This window comes from Zootermopsis nevadensis, unplaced genomic scaffold (genome assembly GCF_977971745.1).
Source record: "Zootermopsis nevadensis isolate Lab colony 2312 unplaced genomic scaffold, Znev_1.0 Znev_ptg000082l, whole genome shotgun sequence".
Lineage (NCBI taxonomy): Eukaryota > Metazoa > Arthropoda > Insecta > Blattodea > Termopsidae > Zootermopsis > Zootermopsis nevadensis.
Genome location: NW_028259213.1, coordinates 357126 through 377299, shown reverse-complemented (window position 1 = coordinate 377299; position 20174 = coordinate 357126). Strand labels below are relative to the sequence as shown.

General features: G+C 35.4%; 1 protein-coding gene across 21 annotated transcripts in view; it reads left to right on the top strand.

The window, feature by feature from the left end:
• Positions 1-20174, top strand: part of LOC110827052 (uncharacterized) — a 158418-nt gene that overhangs the window by 133734 nt on the left and 4510 nt on the right. For 7 of the 21 annotated variants that reach the window (XM_087341585.1, XM_087341599.1, XM_087341598.1 and 4 more), the window contains 10 exons: positions 4048-4170; positions 5170-5250; positions 6463-6685; positions 7086-7244; positions 7473-7684; positions 8456-8608; positions 11703-11860; positions 14665-14718; positions 15066-15169; positions 18545-18693. In XM_087341585.1, the coding sequence (XP_087197711.1) occupies positions 4048-4170; positions 5170-5250; positions 6463-6573 (315 nt within the window). In that variant the 3' untranslated portion in view covers positions 6574-6685; positions 7086-7244; positions 7473-7684; ... (3 more) ...; positions 15066-15169; positions 18545-18693. The other 14 variants (XM_087341591.1, XM_087341595.1, XM_087341602.1 and 11 more) reach the window with 13 other exon arrangements.

Here is a 20174-nt window from a genome sequence, read left to right as displayed (position 1 = left end):
AGACGCACATTTGTTGATGACAACTCTCAACCAATGAATTAGCTTCAGGACATAAGCCACTCTGAACAACATTTTAAAAACTCACGTTATTATAATAATCCTGTTAACTGCCTGATCCGAACCACTAATTACGTTTAATGAAGTCCTGAGGTCGTTCTGATGTGAGGCACAAGAGACTTATAAAACATTTGCTTAGGGTACCGCAAACTACAGGGTTCGAGGGAAAGTGGGGCAGGAGAGAAAAAGGGCTGAAAAGAAAGGTCCAAACAGAAATCAATGGGGATAGTAGAAAATGAAGAAGTTCATGAACTGAAAAAATAATAATAATAATAATCCCAAACTACAGTAATACTATAGTCTATAATTACGATACACGTAAGTAAATTATTTTAATAATATGGTTAGGATTCAAGATAAAGAAGGGAAGAAACATTTTTAGTAGGATTTGGGGTTTTAAAACTGAAGAAACAAGTGTTGTTGAAATACAAATAAACAAACTTGTGTTTCAACTACGGTATTCTGTGCTGACGTTACGGGGTAATACGATGTGTAACGGTTGGTAGAGTGATGCCTTTCCTAGTTGCTAGGTACTCTATGGTGAGATGCTGAGCACTATTTGGCTTAACGTCCCCTGGGAGACGCAATCCTGCCATCTTACTTCGTGACCAGAATGTGCAAGCTACTGGTTCGCGTGCTGGCAAACTCTTTCGTTAGTTTATTGTTTAAAACCGTGTTCGTGGTTACCAGCATCGAGCGCGGCAGCCGTGTTCGGCTGTTGATCGACGCTGTTCGTCAGTTCTCGCAAGATCACCATGAATGCAGCACGTGCAACGGCTGCCTTTATGTTGATGTTCAACATTATGGAAGAAAATAGACGAGTCTTAGTCTTCACGGCTCTCAGGTTTATCAAAAATCTTCATAGCGCAATCAAAATTTTATTTAGAAAGCACGCGTTAGATTTTAAGTTATCACGGCGGTGACAATTTCTTGGGTTAATATCCAGCGTAGTCTCGTAGAAATTTGACGACGTTTCAGAGGCACTTACTCTCTCCATCATCAGGGCAAATGCATAATGAGCAACACGATAAACTTCACTCTTCATAGAAACGGGCACAAAAGTTTTGGATGGAAAGCCTCAAGGGAAAATAAAACTTGGGAGTCGTATGCGCATAAGGGAGGATAATATTAAAATGGATCTTAGAATAGTAGGCTTGAAGGATGTCGATGGGATTCATTTGGCTCAGAATTGGACCGTCGCGAATAAGATAATGAGTCTCAGTGCCCGTGAAAGTCGAGGAATTTCTTGACTAGGAGGTGAGCGTACTATTTTATTCTCTAGAATGACTCTGTTCAATGGAGTTTATTTCTGAACATTTTTTCGAACAGGAAACGTAAAAAACTGGAAACTGCTCAGTGAAGTCGCTGTAATCAGTCACAAAGATAACTGGGTTTTTATTTATTAACTACATCCCATCATTAGTAGGAACACACACAATCCACAATTTCTTTCGTTACTTAGTCTTGAGCCAACTGCAATCATATTCCGAGCTTGTGAGGGTACACGTTGCTTCGGTTTACCAGTGATGATGAAACATTCGTACGTCGAAATAGATGGATCTTTCGATCTTGTGCACTTACAAGTATGAAAAGTCTGCAGTAGCTATAATCTGTACTTCGTATCTTGAGAGAAACCATTCTTAGGCACTTGTCGTTGGTTGGATATGAGAAAATTTTCCAAAAAAGAAAAGAAGAGACCTTACCTCCTCAGTTGTTAACTGTGATTTCAATGCGCCAATATAATTTCATAAAATGCCGTATATACACTGAGAACGTAATGAATTCTTGAGGGTGTTGGTACGCAGACTAGTTGGACCCTGTGTTCTGCCCGGAGCTAGCAGGAACGCCACAGACACGCACAGCTTTGTCAGGGGAATCTCATTCCTCGTCAGAACAAGAGCAATGGAAGACAACGACGACGAAGAAATTCACGACACGAAAGACCGAGTCCTTTCATCAAAGTGTTTTCACTTTGTAACCCACAATTCCACAAGTAACAGGTAAAACGTCGAATCCCAGTGTAGACCACTTCTTGAAACAACGCACCCTATTACTGAGAAGACATTTTAATATTATCCCCCATCAATGCCTGGTCTCCCAGGCGGGTTTTCCTTTCAGGCCTTCCTACTAAAATAATGTCTACTTCTCTCCTGCGTGCTGAATACCCCGTCCATCTCATACAATTATGAAACCACCATCTTGTCTTAGACTACGATAATAAGCTTACTGACCAATGTATTATTCACCGTCACAGTTTGCAGACTCGCTCTATTGCTCTAGGGACCACTAGGCTATCAAATAGGTACCGATGTTTTTTTTAATGGCGGTAATGCGGATGGGGCCACTCCTACATACGTCTGCACTGCGTCGTACTCAGTTAACGAGCCCTCTTGAAGTTACAGATTTCTGAAGTAGTTCTAACTCTATAAAAGTGTTCAAGGAATAAACCGACTCCACAAATTGTCGCCCTTCGAAGTCCCTGAATCATATGTTCCCTAACGAGATCTACATTAAGATAAAAGTTTGTAGCCTTAGGTTGAAAACAGTGGATGTTTTTAAAAAAGTTTGTTTTAATCCGTTCTACGCCGATAACTTTCTTCTCTGATTCAGACATACTCCTGAATTTCATCCTCTTTTAAACTCTGAGCAGAAACGTATTACAGAACAAAGATTCACAGCAGGTCTAAATGACGTCGCACGTTGTCCGCTTGACTTGTTCAATGGAATTAAGGCTTCGATCGGGATGTTCTTTTGTTAAATCTTACGTGGTACCGCCTGATTCGACTTCTAATGGTTAAGTGAAGTGTTTTCTTCGCGGTACGGTCTCGATTCGTAAATATTATGAAGACGAGCTTCGGCTTCAAAGGGTTAACCCAGCTGATTTTCGTAATGGTGAGGTGTAGTGTTTTCTTCGCGGTACGGACTGAATTCATAAATAATATTCAGACGAGCTTCGGCTTCAAAGGGTTAAACGTATTATTGAATTTATGATTATTATTAACTCCCGTGGTGTGGTCGTTAAATATTCTAACCTTTAAATTACTTTACGAAACACTTTCCAAAATGTACAAATTGAAAACTGTAAGAAAAAACCCATATTTTCTCTCGGAGACTTTATCTTAAATATTGACATATATTCAGTCCGATCTAGATATTATACATTTCGTCACTAAAAATGCATTATTTCATTTTAAAATCACGACGTTTCGATATCGTCGCCATTAGATAGTACATACCTACTTAAAATAACGTTATCAGACATATAATTTAAATATCAAATGACTGAAATGGTCATTATATTTCTTATTTAAGAATTAATTCACATTTACATAATTTGCTTTGTCTCTTACGAGCTAAAATAGTAGACATACATAATTTAGGGTGCATATAATGTGGTTGTTTGATCAGGTACACGAAAGTACTTATAAGAATATACATTCAACATGCATCATACTGAAATTATTTATTTCAGACATCGTCTAGCTTCCCAACATACGATTTCTGTCTGAGTCTGCTCCCGCTCAATGTTCAAACCAGAGCGTGAAAAAGGAGTGTTGTATTGCCGACCGCATCATTAGAACCGACGTAAGACCTCATCAGTTGTTTCAGAGATGGCTCTTCACATGCGAACCAACACAAATGGCTGCCGGTTACAGTTTATATTGCTGTTACAGCGAAGGAAAGACATCGCTTGTCAAAATGAGCAAATTCTGCTTAGTTATGTATTGGTTTATAATCGTAGTTTTGTGTATACTTAAGTGTTTTTGTTCACAGATCTAATGTTTTAAATGGTAGACCAAGATTTCAGTGGTTTTGTGTTATGTACTGTGTAGAAAGATATTGTGGTTTAATTTTCTTCATTTTACTGTAATGACATTTTCTGTCCATATACATCATAACTTTCTCTTCAGTGATTTACCAAAATAAAATTAATTTCGATCATTGATGTGAAAATGTTGCTTATGGTGATAATTAAAATCTTCTTTACAGGCTAAGGAGCAATTGAGGTTAGACCTTCGTTCCAAAGTCCTAATGAGCATGAGAGAATACCTGTGCAATCACTGTGATTTTGTGCAAGTGGAAACACCATCACTCTTCAGAAGAACTCCTGGGGTAAACAGTGTGTTTTGAGATATGTGTACTGTTGTCCTTTCTGGCCAATAGCATTTGTAAGTACTCATCATTGAAAGCCTTGTTTTTGTATCTTTGCTTCTTTAAACTCCTGAGTATTGTTTAGATTTTTTTGTATAATTTTTTTTGTAGCAGTCTAGTAACATTATCACCATAATTGAATTGCTTAAATTAATATCCATATTTATTTATGTGCTAATATCTTGGGCAGATGAAATTACAGCACCAGTAGTGATCATTTGTTCAAAATTAAGAAACTTTCTTTACTAAACGTTTTGGAAAAGTGGAATGAATATTTTTTTATAAAAGTTAATGCAAATGTAGTCTTTAAATTTCTATTCTGTTTGCTAAGCTGATGGATTTCCTTATACTATAAGTCCCAAAATATTCCATTCTTGTTGTATATTGTCCTTGTGTAGCTGTTGGTCTTATCAGTTAATACGAAAGTTCCTGCATTCTATAGACATTCATAAAATATCCCTATTGTCATGAATTAATCCTTGCATTCTTTTTAAATGAACCTGCAAATTGAATCAGGCAGTTACACATTCTTTGATTATATCTTTAAATGGCTTTTCCTGAATCATCCCAAAGTACCGTAATAAGTTATATTTTAATATAGCGACCATAGGAAATACATAGGATATTAAAAGATTAATTCATTTGGATCATTAATGAAACAGAAAAAGGGTAATATTGTGTGAGAGAAAGTGGAAATAATATTATTTGTATTTTTACTAATCCTTGTTTGTGAATAATTTGTGATTTCTGCTAGACGTTGAGCTGTCATTTTCAGATTGCAGAACTTGTGTCATAGGTAAATATTAATCATGGTTTTAAGGACCAGTGGCAGGTTCTTATAAACATGTAAATATCACGACTGAATTACCATTAGCTTATCAAGAAAGACTTTGCTCTCTGATGTCTGTTGCTTTAGAAAGTATGAAAGAATTTGACGTAATGCAGAATGTTTCTGTTTAGCTCAAAGATGTGACAGACCCAGTGAAGTTGAGTGACTTGCCAGACTTCACAGCTCGAGTGGGTGTTGTACCAAAAGGAAGTGTGAGTCCTGATTTCACATTAGTTAAATTGAATTAATTTCTTTATTCCGAATAAAGCAAAGTCTTTTGGTCAGATACAAAGCTTCTCAGACTAGGTTTGTCATAATGTGCTGCCTGGGTGAGACTGTCTTGCTCCAGTGACGGTGATAAATGAGTCTTGAATGTACGATATGAAGCATGCTGATCGAACAATATAAACCCAATATTTATTGAAGTGAATTATTAATTATTCTTATTTATATAATTTCAGTGCAGGAAAACCTAATGTGGACATTGTGTTTGAATGTATTATATTATATTGTGGATTGCTTTCTCCAGCATCTGTTACTTTAAGTCTGATTAAATGTGCCTTGCTCTGGTTTTTACTTTAAAAACTGAACTGATACGTGAATAATCAAAGGTGATACAATTGAAATGTGTTGAGCAGAAGAAAAGCAGAGAGATAATGCACCACTGCCTTTAAGATCTCAGAGTACTATCACAATTTCCATATTCTGTATATTGTTTCTTGCTAAGAAATAGTTTCCATTGTAACAAACCACCCATGGTTTTGACTAATGAGGGATTATATCCTTTGAAAATTTTCAGTTTAGTCCCTTTTCCAAGGTATGGTATTAATGAGCACTGGTTTTCCATGTTCTTGAGTACTCAATGTCTCTGCATCCCACAGGTTCAAATGTTACGTCTTGTCACGTCGCTCTGCGTGGATTCATTTCCGCAACGTGTCCATGCAGTCATTCGCACGGTTTATGTAGTAATGTACGACCCGGCAAACACTGTCAGTTTGACGATGCGGCATTGGCAATACTGGCAGATCATAAGCGAGGCGTAACATTGCACAGAGACATTTTATTAACATTCGGTATAACGTTAAAATATAATTTAGAAATATTCATTAAAAAATGTAGTCCAGCCCTTCTAAAGACACTACCCAATAAGATTTAAAGTTGTGATAATAAATAAATAATTATGTTGAATATTTGCAGAATAAATTATGCAAATTTCAGTATGTGCAGAACCATAAAGTGAAATTTCACAAAATAATGGCTGCTTCTTATATTAATGTAAGAACTGGGCACTCAGTACAGTAATCAAACGAAGAGTTCAAATAGCTGGAATCGAAATTTTTGAGAAAAATTGCTTGTCACATCTTGCAAAGTGGTGAGCATTATAAGATTTATATTTCAATTCTGTTTTCTCTTGATTCTCTTAGATTCAGCTAACACCAACAGTTGAAAATAAGTACGAAGACCTGACCAAGAAGCAGTTTCCTTCAACTCGGCTAATACTGAGTAAAGTGACATCTATTGAACACTGGGAGTAGAACCTACAGGGAGAATTCATTCCGATGTAGTTACAGCTCTGAAAGAGAAGCTAAATCCAGAACCTTTTGATGTAATTATGCTGGCTTTTGGGAGCAAAGAGCAAGTTGTAAGGTAACATAGTTATGAAGAGTTTTGTTTTGTGTTTTAGCCGGTGAGTAGGTAATTTGGTTCCAAATATAAAGTCTTTACCATATATGTAAACAGCTGTGATCTTTATAATACTTGTACAGACTCTATTGGGGTGGGAAAGGGACCACTTGGCAGACATATGCATAGATAAGAGTATAATATTAAAAATTGATTTTAGATAAGTGGTTATGCAGATGTTGATTGAGCCAAAGTGACTAGAGGGGTCTTATGATTGCTTTTGTGTGGAAATGATAATGAAATTTCAGATTTTGTTTAAGCATGAAATTTTTTGACTAAAAGTTAAATTCTTGTGCCTTTGAAATTTGTTGGATTTTTAAAGAATTTATTATTTTATTTGATAATTATTTTGTTACTTTTGTAGCTGAAACTTCTAGGTAGGTTGAGGCTGGATTACGTAAACTATCTGGCAGGCGAAGGTGTGAATCATCACCGAACTTCACATTACAATTTTCTGTGAGTTTTGAATTTCCCAGGAGAAAAGTCAGGAAATTATGAAACAGCACATCACCCTCCTCTTCTGGTATGTCTCCTTATTAATGTGATTATTTCGATTTTGTGCAGGGTTATTCAGATTTATATACAACTTGTATACTAAGGGAACTCTTACTAGTTTTCCCCTTCTCTCCCCATTTTCATCAACCAGGTTTTGTTTCTCCTCGATCAGTCTGAAAGTTCTGCTTAATACAAGAAATATGATTTTTTTGGCTTATGAGTTCCCTTGTGTAAAAACAATTTTGTTTTTATACAGTTGCATGTACTGGACAGACTGGGGAGATATTTGAAAGGCTGGAATTGATTGGCTCAGACCGGAGGGTACTATTCAATGATTCACTGGGCTGGCCAAATGCTCTGACCATCTCATATGAAGCAAATGAACAGTTTTGGGTGGATTTATAAGGCATGAACAGGAAGCAGAGGTGCCAACTGTTGCATTATATATGTAATAGTGATTCTATAAAGGTTTGTGGGAGTCGTTGATTTATGGCTGGATATTGTCCTGATTGTACGCCATGTTTGAGGAGTTATGACCAAACTATTTCTGATCTGCTGTGGTTAGGTACTAAGCTAGTATTTAGATGTCACAGGTTCAGTCCCAGCTGCTGTCACTAAAAAGTAATTATAAAAGGTTAAGTTATGTCAGCATGACAACAAACCATCTGAAGACAGGAATATCGTCAACTCCCAAAGCATTGTGTACATCGTGCGTAAACTGTGGACAGTGTTGGTATAACAGACTGTGATTTCTCTTGGAAACGGAAGTGGATATAAATGCTTGTGTTTTGTGTTTGATTCTGACACCTCTATTCTGCTTTAATTTTCCATTTATTTGGTTGCCTTAATGAAGTCTGTCAGTCGTGGTCTCTTAAAATCTGCATTTATATTTGCACTTCTTTTTTCACAAAGTACTGTAAAACTGTTTTCATTAATAAATATAAAATAAATCTGATTTATATCACATTTAATAAAACAACTCACAAACCCTGAATTAATTTCTCTGAGGTTTGTATACAGTAATGATGTAACTTTAAGGGTAGTTCTATTTTTAGGTTAATACAGCATTTTGTTTTAAGTGAGGGAGAAGTAGGGCTTGCTTATGGCAGAACACTTTGAATATAACATTAATTTTATGGCTTTTGAAGCACAGTTTTGCAACCATCCATCTATTTGCAATATTGATAATTGCATGTTAGAGTCGTAAGACATTTTCATAATCTGTGTTTTGATTTCTAGGTGTGCTACCGACATAATGGCAACAATGAAATTGATGAACCTATGTTCCCTCAGCCCTCGATGTACCGAAAGGTAAAGCACACGTCACCTGTTCTGGACAAATATTCTGAAAGACTGATCCAATAAGGAGTTGTTACACCAGAAGAGGTCAAGGTGAGTACAATGAAATATGGTAAAAACAATAACCAATAGAGCAGATTGTATTTTTCTTTCCCATGTTGAACTTCCCTGCAGAATTTTGTGCCACAGACAGTATTGAGGCGAGATGTAGCATCCATCTTAAGCCCTGAAAATGGAGACTGTTTTCTTCTCTGGAATTTTGGTATGTAATCACAAGACTGCATGGCACACCACCATTTAAACTTATCACCATAACCTCAAATTCTACAGTAATGAGATACAATCGCAGTAATATTCATCTTGAAATTAGAGCAGATTAAATTTCTAATAAGACACATTTGGATTGTGGTGGAGGCAGTAACCACCTCTGAAATGTCAGTTTCAATAAGATTACATGGTACACGATGACAGAAAACTGTCTTCTTGATACCTGTTGCTGTGAGATCATGAAATCTTGGTGAATGTACAAATGTGTGATGAATTTCTTAGTGGTAATGAAGACTTATTCATTCATGTCCATTAATATATTAGGAATACATATATAAGGTAATGGAGAGCTAAAATTATATTTTGTGTACATCCCAACATATTCTAAATGAATGTGAAGGACAAGTATGAGAAGTCAGTGCTCACAAAGAGACTCGCATCAAGTACAAAGATTGGCTTGACTCTCGATGGTTAGGCTTTTTTGAGGTTAAGGAGGACACTCTTGTGCACACCGCCTAGAGAATATCTTCTAAACCACCGAATGCTGCAGAATTTATTATTCATAAGGGTTATTACTTTTTATATCAGTGGTTTACAATTTTTGTTGACAATGGTTACTTGTGTACATAGGTTTTTAAAATATATGTTGAAATTTGGAGTCCCTTATCAACATTAATGCATGCTCTCATATAAATTTGATGTTTTGGTGCTATTCAGATTTTGATATAAGGTTGATTATTGGTGATTTAAGTTGGAAAATTTTTCGTTTGTATACCTTAAAGCCGAAATTAATTCTAGCAAATTTTATCAAAAATAATAATACCCTAATAAATTTCCTATCCCTTCGTTTATTGAACCCACATTATAGTTTATTCAAACAAACAAAATATATCCATCAGTTCAGTAGAAAAGTGTTTAGTAGGCCAGGTTTGTATTTTACTTTCTAAATTCCGTGAATGAAACTGTGTTTTGAGTCTGCCATCAGACCAAAAACACTGTGTTGAATGGATTGGCTCTTTCAGTCTTCCTTCCTGTTTATTTAATGTTGTTATTTAAGGTTTTCTTTCATTTAATATTTAACTGTACTTCCAGTTCAGTTATCTGGTTTTAGAATTCCCTCCATTTAGTATGTTTATACCTTTTTTGTGTTTAGGATCGAAATATGCAAGAGTCTTTCTGCCTGTTGTTTTTTGGGGTGTGAAACTTGGTCTCTCATAAAAGAGAAGAGAGTTTGAGAGTACAGGTCTTGGAATATGTTTGAGATTTTAGAAGAGATGCGGTAACAGTATACTGGGAACAATTACATAATAAGAAGCTTCTTAATTTATTTTTACGTAAAACTTTTAGTGCAGTTGAATTAAGTAGGATGTGATAGGCGATCATGGAACATATATGCGGCATATGAGAAATACAAAGTTCTGATCCAGAAATGTAAAGGAAGGAGACAGTTTGGGAAACCTATTAAGAAATAGAATGATAATAGCACATCTAACATTTCTGAGGAACTACTGGCATACATATATTACAGTATGTGAGGTATTTCAGGCTGCATTTCAGACAGCAGGTCAATGTAGTGTGCTTCGACGTAGATCTACTTCAGATCCGTGGTCGGTAGATGGCAGCACAGTCTGATACGGTGCGCAAAGAATGATAATCGAATATCCCTCATTCTCCCGCGATACCGGGATTTGTTCGCTGCTTTTCAGATGTTGCCGTCCCTGCGTATGAGAAAATGGCGTACCTGTTGTATATATTTTGTGTCATATATTGCGAGTGCGTGCAAGTTAATGTGACGTTATTTGAGCGTTTGTTGAGTTTATGTGTGTCATCTTTCCCTTGTGTGGAGGACGTAAAGTAAGAACTATTTCGAACATGTCATTTCATGCAATTTATATAAACTTCAGGACATTATACATGACTTCTGCTTTGAAGTGACTCGGAATAAATAACAGGATTTTGTGATCGCAGTGATGAGTATTCAACTCTCATAAGAATAATCAAATTTACGATCAGCTGAACAAGTTTCTGTTTCTGAAGGAAGAGGCTGTATTGCAGAGAGAAGAATGTTGGTGATTTCTATCCAAGACCTTTATAAATTAATTGTAGCTGTGAATTTTATAACTGAATAGTAAGACAAAAGCAGAAAATAGAGTGGAGTCTATGTAAATTTTATGCATGCTGTTTGCGACGTATTTCCATTAACAAAACATATTAATTTGTTTTCATGTACTTGGATTAGTAAGCTCACATCTTGCTAGCCTTTCGATATCACTGCTGTTGAGACAGCTCCATTTCAGTTTTAGTGTCTAATTACCAAAGTTCCCCTGTCATTATCGTATGATTCTGACTGACATAAGTCCATAGAAGAGAAAAGATTTTCCTCTTAAAGTTTATTGCTACTCTCATAGTGAGATTTTTCAATGTCACATGTGTAGCCAGTCATGTCATTAAGTTTATAAATCTTTATAACAAAACATTCATGTTTCTTAGGAATGTATCATGCAATGAACTGTAAATTTATACCAATTTTTCAATTTGTGAACATTATTTTCACTATGATTAAGAACCAGCGTTTGTGTGAGGGCTAAGCATTCGAATAAAGACAACTGTTTGTTGTTCTTTATTTACATAAGTTCTGATGTTGACATTTTGACTGCTGACTACAAAAATTCCCGACTGACATAAAAATTAACCACGTTATACTTCGGCACTGTCTAGCGGACATACTTGTGGAGCATGTGTCATATGCAGCACATTACATGTTTCCCAGTGATGCTTCTTCATATAAGAAATTACTAGTTTCTCATTTCAGTGCCCACGATTGCTGCAGTAAACTTTATTATTGGAACTTATTGAACTGGCATCATAATTCTGTTATATCTACAGCTTTTTTGTTTCTCCTTATTTTTGTGTTTCACAGGAAGTGATCTGTTTTGCGGAGCAGTGGAGGCAACTGCGTTCAGAATGTTGCAAGGAAGTTCACACATCTAAATGCCAAATGGAGTGATGTAACAGATGGAAGCTGCAATAAGTTTAAGATCCTTAAAGAAGCTTCACAAGAATATGGTGAATTTAGAGGTAAGTGTAGAAATTTACTGTTTTAAGTGATCGTGCATCGCTAACTCAGTGCGTGAGGGAATCAGCTGTTTCTTACAATCTAAGTTAATGTGGTCATTTTGTTTACTGAAATAATTTGATTTAGAACTGTTATTCATTGTTTTAAAAAATTATTGGAAATAAAAATAACATGCTTCTTGTTTCTGTGCCAGATTTTAGTTACATTTTTTTTCTGTAAGATTTGAGGTTTTCACGGCAGGAAGTATGAAGACTTCTTCAATTTTTTTTCAGTATTGGAAATAGTTGAAGGTTCCAAATTTGAAATGTAGATGTCTTGCAATATCTGTAACGTTATGGGCAACCTGAAAGCTACAGAAAAATTAATTCTCACCTAATGTTTCAGTACTTTCCTCCTAAGTATTCCTGTGTTCTTGTGTTTGGTTTTCAAATGAAAATCTTGTACTTATCTATTGTTTATCATACGACTAACTTTTCGTATGTGTTTGTCTCCACCTGAAACCATAACTGATATAACCTCTGTGCATTTGCAAATGTGTGGAGGGGTAGTTGGAAGACATCCTAATAACTCTGCTGGAATAAAGTAGTCACTTGTGCCCTTTGGTAGTGGAATGATTAGCATAGTAAGCTGTTCAGGAACCTTTGATTTTCATTATAAAGAACCATCTCATAAAGCCTATTTTTCTGTTTTTTTTATGTAGCCGTGCAGTGATTTGCAGATGGCTCTCACCTACACATTTTTGAACAGTAAAATCAATTGTATTCGAAATCCCCTGCTTCTGATGCTGACTCTGGAAACTGAAATCATTTTACGAGGGCAATTGAAAAATTAACCTCCGATCGAGTTTAGGGGAGGGACAGTTGTCCATATTTCTGTGTTTGTAGAGCAGCATTTAGATAGATGAGAAAGGGAAGTAGGCTGAAAAAGAAATATTATTTTCACCAAGCTTTAATGAATTGGTCAGCTTTAAATTATGCCCCTTATGACTTTACATATTCTGACAATTCTATTATAATCACATGGCTCTGAATTTATTCCAGATGATTGAAAATGAAATTTCTTTAAGATTTTTTTCTTGTGGGAATGTGAATGTGGATAGTATGGTAAATGTTTGAACACTGTTATTTGTTTTTTCGGACAGGAATAAGTTGTCAAAAGTAACACTGTCCTCTCGTCTTGCCAAAGATTTGGCCTGTTTCTATGAATGTGTTGCTGTAAAGGATCTAAAACTTGAATTTTATAATCGTTGGTTTTCGAAGGTGTTTCGTCTCATCACGAATAACATCAACATTATGGATTAAGTTTTGGCCTGCCCCATGCACAGGGATTAAAGTTATTCTGTATTTTTTTTCAGGCATTCCTGGATTGTTGTACTCTTCGGTTTATGTTGATAAAGTGGCTTTGGAATTCTGTTCTCATGCATATTTTCATAGTTTTCATGTTGTCCTCATATTTATTATTTATTATCTTTGTTACATTTAAGATCCGGCATTCTGTATCCTGCAGTTGCTGTGATGAATCACATTCCTATTGTTTCATTAATAGCCAGTGTCACGAGATGTGACAAGTTAAATTTCCATACTGAAATTTTATCTCAGTACTTATTGGCTATTCGATGCTGTTCTGTCTGAAGTACCCTTTCAAACCTGTTACAGCAAATACCGAGCTTCTGTAATTTCATAAGTTGCTGTGGAATTTTGAAAACCTTGTCTTTGATTGTCCCTTTATTTCATTGATGTCATCGAAACCTTTTCGCTTTGAATTCTAAATTGAGTTTTTCGAAGAACAAAAAGTCGCGCAATACTAGATGCGAAGGAATATGTTAAGAAATGCACAACAGCCGGAATGGTTGTCAGAAATTTCTGCACAAACAACAGAGTGAAGAAAGGAATCACAAAATTTTATTTAGAAAAACTTATATATGAAATAAACTCCCAATACAGATTTCTGTTTACATCAAAAGAGGAGGGCATTCTACGTGCTCCTTGCATTTGAGTGAACTCGTCTGGCCTCTTTTATGATTCATCATACTACACCTGTTAATTTTGAAGATTTGTTTTGGGGTTCCCATGAACCATTGTTTTATCACTGGAAAGGAAATAAGGTTCTTTCTGAAGTTTTCCAGGAGTTTCGACATATCGACTTGACTCTACTTCTGCTTGTAAGTCAGCAGATGACACAAATTTTGCAGCAGTATGTCGGTTCTTAAGATTTTGTATCAGAATGAGAATCCATCCTTATTAACTTACATTTGGTGAGATGTCTGATTTATTTGTAAACAAGTTCCCTAATTTGTATAACTTTTTATCTGCTTTACTGTTAGACTGTAAAATTTCAGTATCTTCGATGAAAGTCATTTTATTTTTTTGAAATTTTGAAACAACTTACCTATTTGAGGTCTGCTAATTGTTTCTTCTGTCAAAAGATATTTCTGAAATGTTGCAGATGTCTATAGCAATATTGCTTATTTCATACAGAACTTGATTTATGTTCTGCTAGTTTTTAAGAAATGTAAATTGCAAGTACGACACATAACCTTACATCGAGATTCATAACCTCTAAATGATACAACCTGCGATTTTGAAATTATGGAGAATGATTTAACAGATTGTACTGTGCCATCATCCGTAACAGAGGAACTTTGTACTGACAGAACTGTTTATGTATGTGTACTTTTATATTAACAGTTTTATAATGGATGTTTCTGTTGAAATTAGAAAAACGTATCAGCATTTTGATGTTGTGATCTTTTTGTTTCTGGTGTCGCTGGGCTTCCATTGACATCTTCGATGAATTGTTTTGGAAGACACACATTTCTTCATCAGTCAGATTCCTTCAACAAACTTACTGAAAAGTCTGGGTATGTTTTTTCGCTCATCCTAATTTTACCATAATATTGCTGAGATGCTTGCAGCCTCCATCATCTGGGTGATGAGTAAGTCAGATGATAAGTGGATCTTGGTGACTGACGCACAGATGCTGAATCATTTCACATTTTTCAGTATATGCATACTCACTATGTTTCCACTCAGTGTGCATAAATGTTACGTGTATTATTTAATAGTAAGATATTGTTTAATTACCAGGTGACTTTATGTTATGTTGTATGTCAGGCAAGAGTTTATAGTTTATTTTCAGCCATCATCTGTTTTTGTTTTTTTTGAAATTTCTGTAATTGAATAAAATATGAGAATTTTCCTTAATCAGCTTTGGTTGCCCAAGAAATGGATTGGTTGGACAAACTGGAGAAGCGATTAGGGAAATCACCGAAGTCTGCTGCAGATGTTGAAGAATTTTCAGATGAACTTGATGTAAGTATAACTTTTTACGTGACATTTCCTTCTGTAATGCATTATTTAATTCCCCTTACACTTAGTCAGATGACCAGACATAAGATGGCTGTCTTCTGTGGTCTGGTATAAGTTTACCAGTGATCATTGTCTTTGGATTTGTCACTGTGGAAACCTCAAATGTTACATATTCAGTGAATCTGAAATTTATCTTCTGAGGATAATGCATGTAGACTATTTACTGTGAAGATGACGAGTGCAGGCATTAACACATTTTTTCCCTCGTAACTGAATGAATAGGAGTAGGGTAGTTTTGAGGGGAGAGTCTACTTTAGGGCTTGCATTTATGTGAAAATACTAAGGAGACCCACAAAAATCCTCGGTCAGAATAACTGAGTTTGAAACCTTTGAGAAGACTCCATATCTGCAGGCTATGTAGCAGTTACATTCTGAACTGGCTTATATTCATTTTCACATCTCTTGTTGAAATTTATGGATCAGAGTGAGTTCTGAGGAAATGGTCTTTCAGGGTAGCTTGCAAGGTTATCATTTTTATTTCAGTCTTCTGCACGTCTCCTTGATGAGTAAACACATTAAAGAACAAACAATTTATATGGAGTTGTGTTTGAAGATTATGGAATTCCTACAAATGATCGGTCTTTTGGCTTATGTAGCACAAATGAGGAAGATAGGGAAAGCACCCAAATTTTAGTCATGAAACATGAAGGAAAAACCCTTTTTAAGGAGAACAGGTATAGATGGGATGTTACTTGAAATGGATCACAGACAATAGGTTGTATTGGATTGGATTGAACTCGTAAAAGGCGTATAATTTATTGACCTGTTGAGTGACTGCCATCTTCTCGATCCACTTGGTTAAATATTTATCTTCATTATTTTATTTTGCAATCTAAAGATAGTTAGGGATCTCAAGCAATTGCCTAATATGAATTTTGTTTCGTTTGTTAGGATATTGGAGGAGATCGAGCAGCAGAATTTGTAACGAGGGTCAATAAGATCAGAGAAGCTGCTTCAACTGTATCAAGGGAGCTAAGTTCCTTTACGCTGAAACAGTCACAACCGTGTGTAGAAAGATACGACATACTTTTCCTCTGTTACGTGCCTGCGATTGGAAATTTTCCAGTGTAGTCTCGGAGTTTAGCAGTTATTTGTTTAGTCTTTCACAGGCAGAAGATAGATCAGTTGTAAACAGAGATAATTTAACAACATAAAATATTAATTTTCCCATTCATCAACTGTGGTCCACAGAGTCGTAGCGGTTTCTTGCTTTTGTCTGTAAATGAACACACAGTAGATTTTTTAATAATCCCTGTGTCAAATTAGGAAGGTGCCAACTTTAGTTTTGAAATTTTAAAAATTTTCAACAAAAAAAAATGCTGGAAATTGTCTGAAAAGCGTAAAAACCAAAAAAATGTTTTTTTGATTTTGTGCGCTTCTTTCAAAATTTCCAGCATTTCTTGATTTTTTGAAAATTTTGATTTTTTTAAAAAAAATCAAAAAATGCTGGAAATTGTCTGAAAAGCGTAAAAACCAAATATTTTTTTTGATTTTGTGCGCTTCTTTCAAAATTTCCAGCATTTCTCGATTTTTTGAAAATTTTTGATTTTTTTAAAAAAATCAAAAAATGCTGGAAATTGTCTGAAAAGCGTAAAAACCAAAAAATTTTTTTTGAAAATTAGGGGAAAAAATTTTAAAGTGAAATTTTTCGATTTTTTTGGTTTTGTGCGCTTTTTTGACAATTTCAAGCATTTTTTTATTTTTTAACTTGTTGAATTTGTGTTCTTACTGTGTGTATTTCTGTGTTTTGTAAGTTATTAGTCATTTTCTATGAATATTTGATGCTATTAGACTTGTGTAATAAGGTTTGAGCATCATAATATTGGGGGTTAATGGCTAATGTGGAAGGGTATAAAGACAACCAACACACAGCTATATTACAATATGTGAGGTATTTCAGGCAGCATTTCAAACGGCAGTGCAATGGAGCGTGCTTCGACGTAGATCTACTTCAGATCCGTGGTCGGTAGATGGCAGCAGAGTTTGTTACAGTACGCAAAGAATGATAATTGAATATCCCTCATTCTCCCGCGATGGCGGGATGTGTTCGCTGCTTTTCAGATGTTGCCATCCCTGCGTACGAGATAATGGCGTAACTGTTGTGTGTCCACTGCATTTCTTCTGTCATATATTGCGAGGGTGTGCAAGTTAATGTTTTGTTATTTGAGCGTGTGTTGAATTTATGTGTGTCATCTTTCCCTTGTGTGGAGGACGTAAAGTAAGAACAATTTCGAACGTGTCATTTCATGCAATTTATATAAACTTCAGGACATTATACATGACTTCTGCTTTGAAGTGACTCAGAATAAATAACAGGATTTTGTGATCACAGTGATGAGTATTCAACTCTCATAAGAATAATCAAATTTACGATCAGCTGAACAAGTTTCTGTTTCTGAAGGAAGAGGTTGTATTACAGAGAGAAGAATGTTGGTGATTTCTATCCAAGACCTTTATAAATTAATTATTGTAGCTGTGAATTTTATAACTGAATAGTAAGACAAAAGCAGAAAATAGAGTGGAGTCTATATAAATTTTATGCAGGCTGTTTGCGACGTATTTCCATTAACAAAACATATTAATTTGTTTTCATGTACTTGGATTAGTATGCTCACATCTTGCTAGCCTTTCGATATCACTGCTGTTGAGACACCTCAATTTCAGTTTTAGTGTCTAATTACCAAAGTTCCCCTGTCATTATCGTATGATTCTGACTGACATAAGTCCATAGAAGAGAAAAGATTTTCCTCTTAAAGTCTATTGCTACTCTCCTAGTGAGATTTTTCAATGTCACATGTGTAGCCAGTCATGTCATTAAGTTTATAAATCTTTATAACAAAACATTCATGTTTCTTAGGAATGTATCAGACAATGAACTGTGTAAATTTATACCAATTTGTGAACATTATTTTCACTACAATTAAAAACCAGCGTTTGTGTGAGGGCTAAGCATTTGAATAAAGACAACTGTTTGTTGTTCTTTATTTACATAAGTTCTAATGTTGACATTTTAACTGCTGACTACAAAAATGCCAGACTGACATAGAAATTAACCACATTATACACATTATATGAATTTAGAGATAAGTGTAGAAATTGCTGTTGTAAGTGATCGTGCATAGCTAACTCAGTGCCTGAGGGAATCAGCTGTTTCTTAAATTCCAAGTTAATGTGGTCATTTTGCTTACTGAAATAGTTTGATTTAGAACAGTTCCCGCACAGACAGATTGTAGTGTAGTATTTTAAAGAAGGCCACAGCTGCTTCCCTCCGTGTGGTTCATTTACGATGCCCTCAGGTTTCTTTCATTTTCGTTTCAGTTCCAAGACCATTCTGGATAAGACAAAACAAAATACTGGGACCTTGCGAGATGCATCTCAAAGAATCGTTAAATAACAGAATAATATTGGGGTTCTTATGATATTAAAGATGTCCTGGGTGGTCTTTGTGATGCCGTGTGGACTTGTAGGTGAGTACCATGTTTTGAAACAACCTACTGCCCCCATCTTCGAAGGCTGATGGTGATGACAGGATGTTCCTATGACTCATTGGTTCCCACCTACAAATCCTCATAAAATCATAACCTTGAAAACCTCCATTAACAACAAATTAATTACGTGGCTAATTATTGGTTTGTTATATGATTCAAGGTCTTGGATATTTATTACTTGTACCAAGAATCTGTTTTTATGTTGTTTTTTCTTTCTTTTAAATGAAAGTGGATGTATTTGGTTGGTTTTTAAAGACTTTGATGTCATTTTAATACACAAAATTTTGATAGAGAACTACTTTTATTGTATTGATGAAGTCGGTTGATCTCTGTTATAATAAGTTTTGTAACCAATCTATAGACGAGCAAAATTTCGGGTGAGGTTTCGGCATGACGAACCTAACCATTCCCTCGTGAGTCTCTCATATACATTATTGATAATTAACTTATTTTTTTGTAAAAATTTAGAGGAACTGTGAATTATCCATTAAAAGAAAACCTGACAATTTTAAGCGGATTACACGGCCAGTGAACACTTCATTACGTATTATTATGAACATCGCGCATGAACTTCACTGCGTTGATTCAGTAAAGTATTTTTATTTTTGGAACAAGAAATATTTAATATACTTAGTCTGAGTCTTGCATACAAGTCTTGATCTTTCTTCTACATCAATGGAGCATAACACTTTCCAAGTTATAATGCTGTCTGCACTGATATGAGACAAATAAAATCACTATTATGTGTTCAGTAGGTAGCGATAAGTCTTACGGCGCATGTATACAACTTCAATAAGGTCATCGCATGAGACAGCAGTCATGTTTCCGTCCACTGTAAACTCTAACCTCCAAGTACATGGTTCAGCAAAGCTATCTACACATGGAAACCATAACCTTGATGAATTCTCATGTCCGTACGTAAACACACGTGCTCCTCTCTGAAATGTTAATCCGTAAGTGGGGGTGAGTGGTCAACATAATGCTTTACTCCCAGGAAAAAGACCCCCAGTACCTGTTGTATGGGTGGGCCCCAGAGCTAGGCTAGAGGAAAAATCCTCTGCCTCCATCAGGGATTGGTAGAAGCATTAACTTCTTTAAAAATTGTTCTCTCTGAATACGAAATATTAATCCATGTAAATCATGTTGCTTGCAAAAATTCTCAAATATGTTTTTGAGAAATTCTTTAAAAAAAACATTAAGTGATATTGACATTCTTTGGAAATATGCTCCCCCAGTAATGAATTTCTCAGATATCTGCCATTAGAAATTAGAATCATTGTAGATTTAAATGGTCACCTGAGGCAAAGTTCATACGAAAAGGGGTTAAGTAACTTATTAGAAGAAAAAATTGTATTATAAATTAAGACATTTTATTTTGTATGCAAACAATTTTATGTAATTCACACCTCAGATAATGTCCCTTCACAATTAGGGATAACAAAGTGCACTCCTCCCTGAGG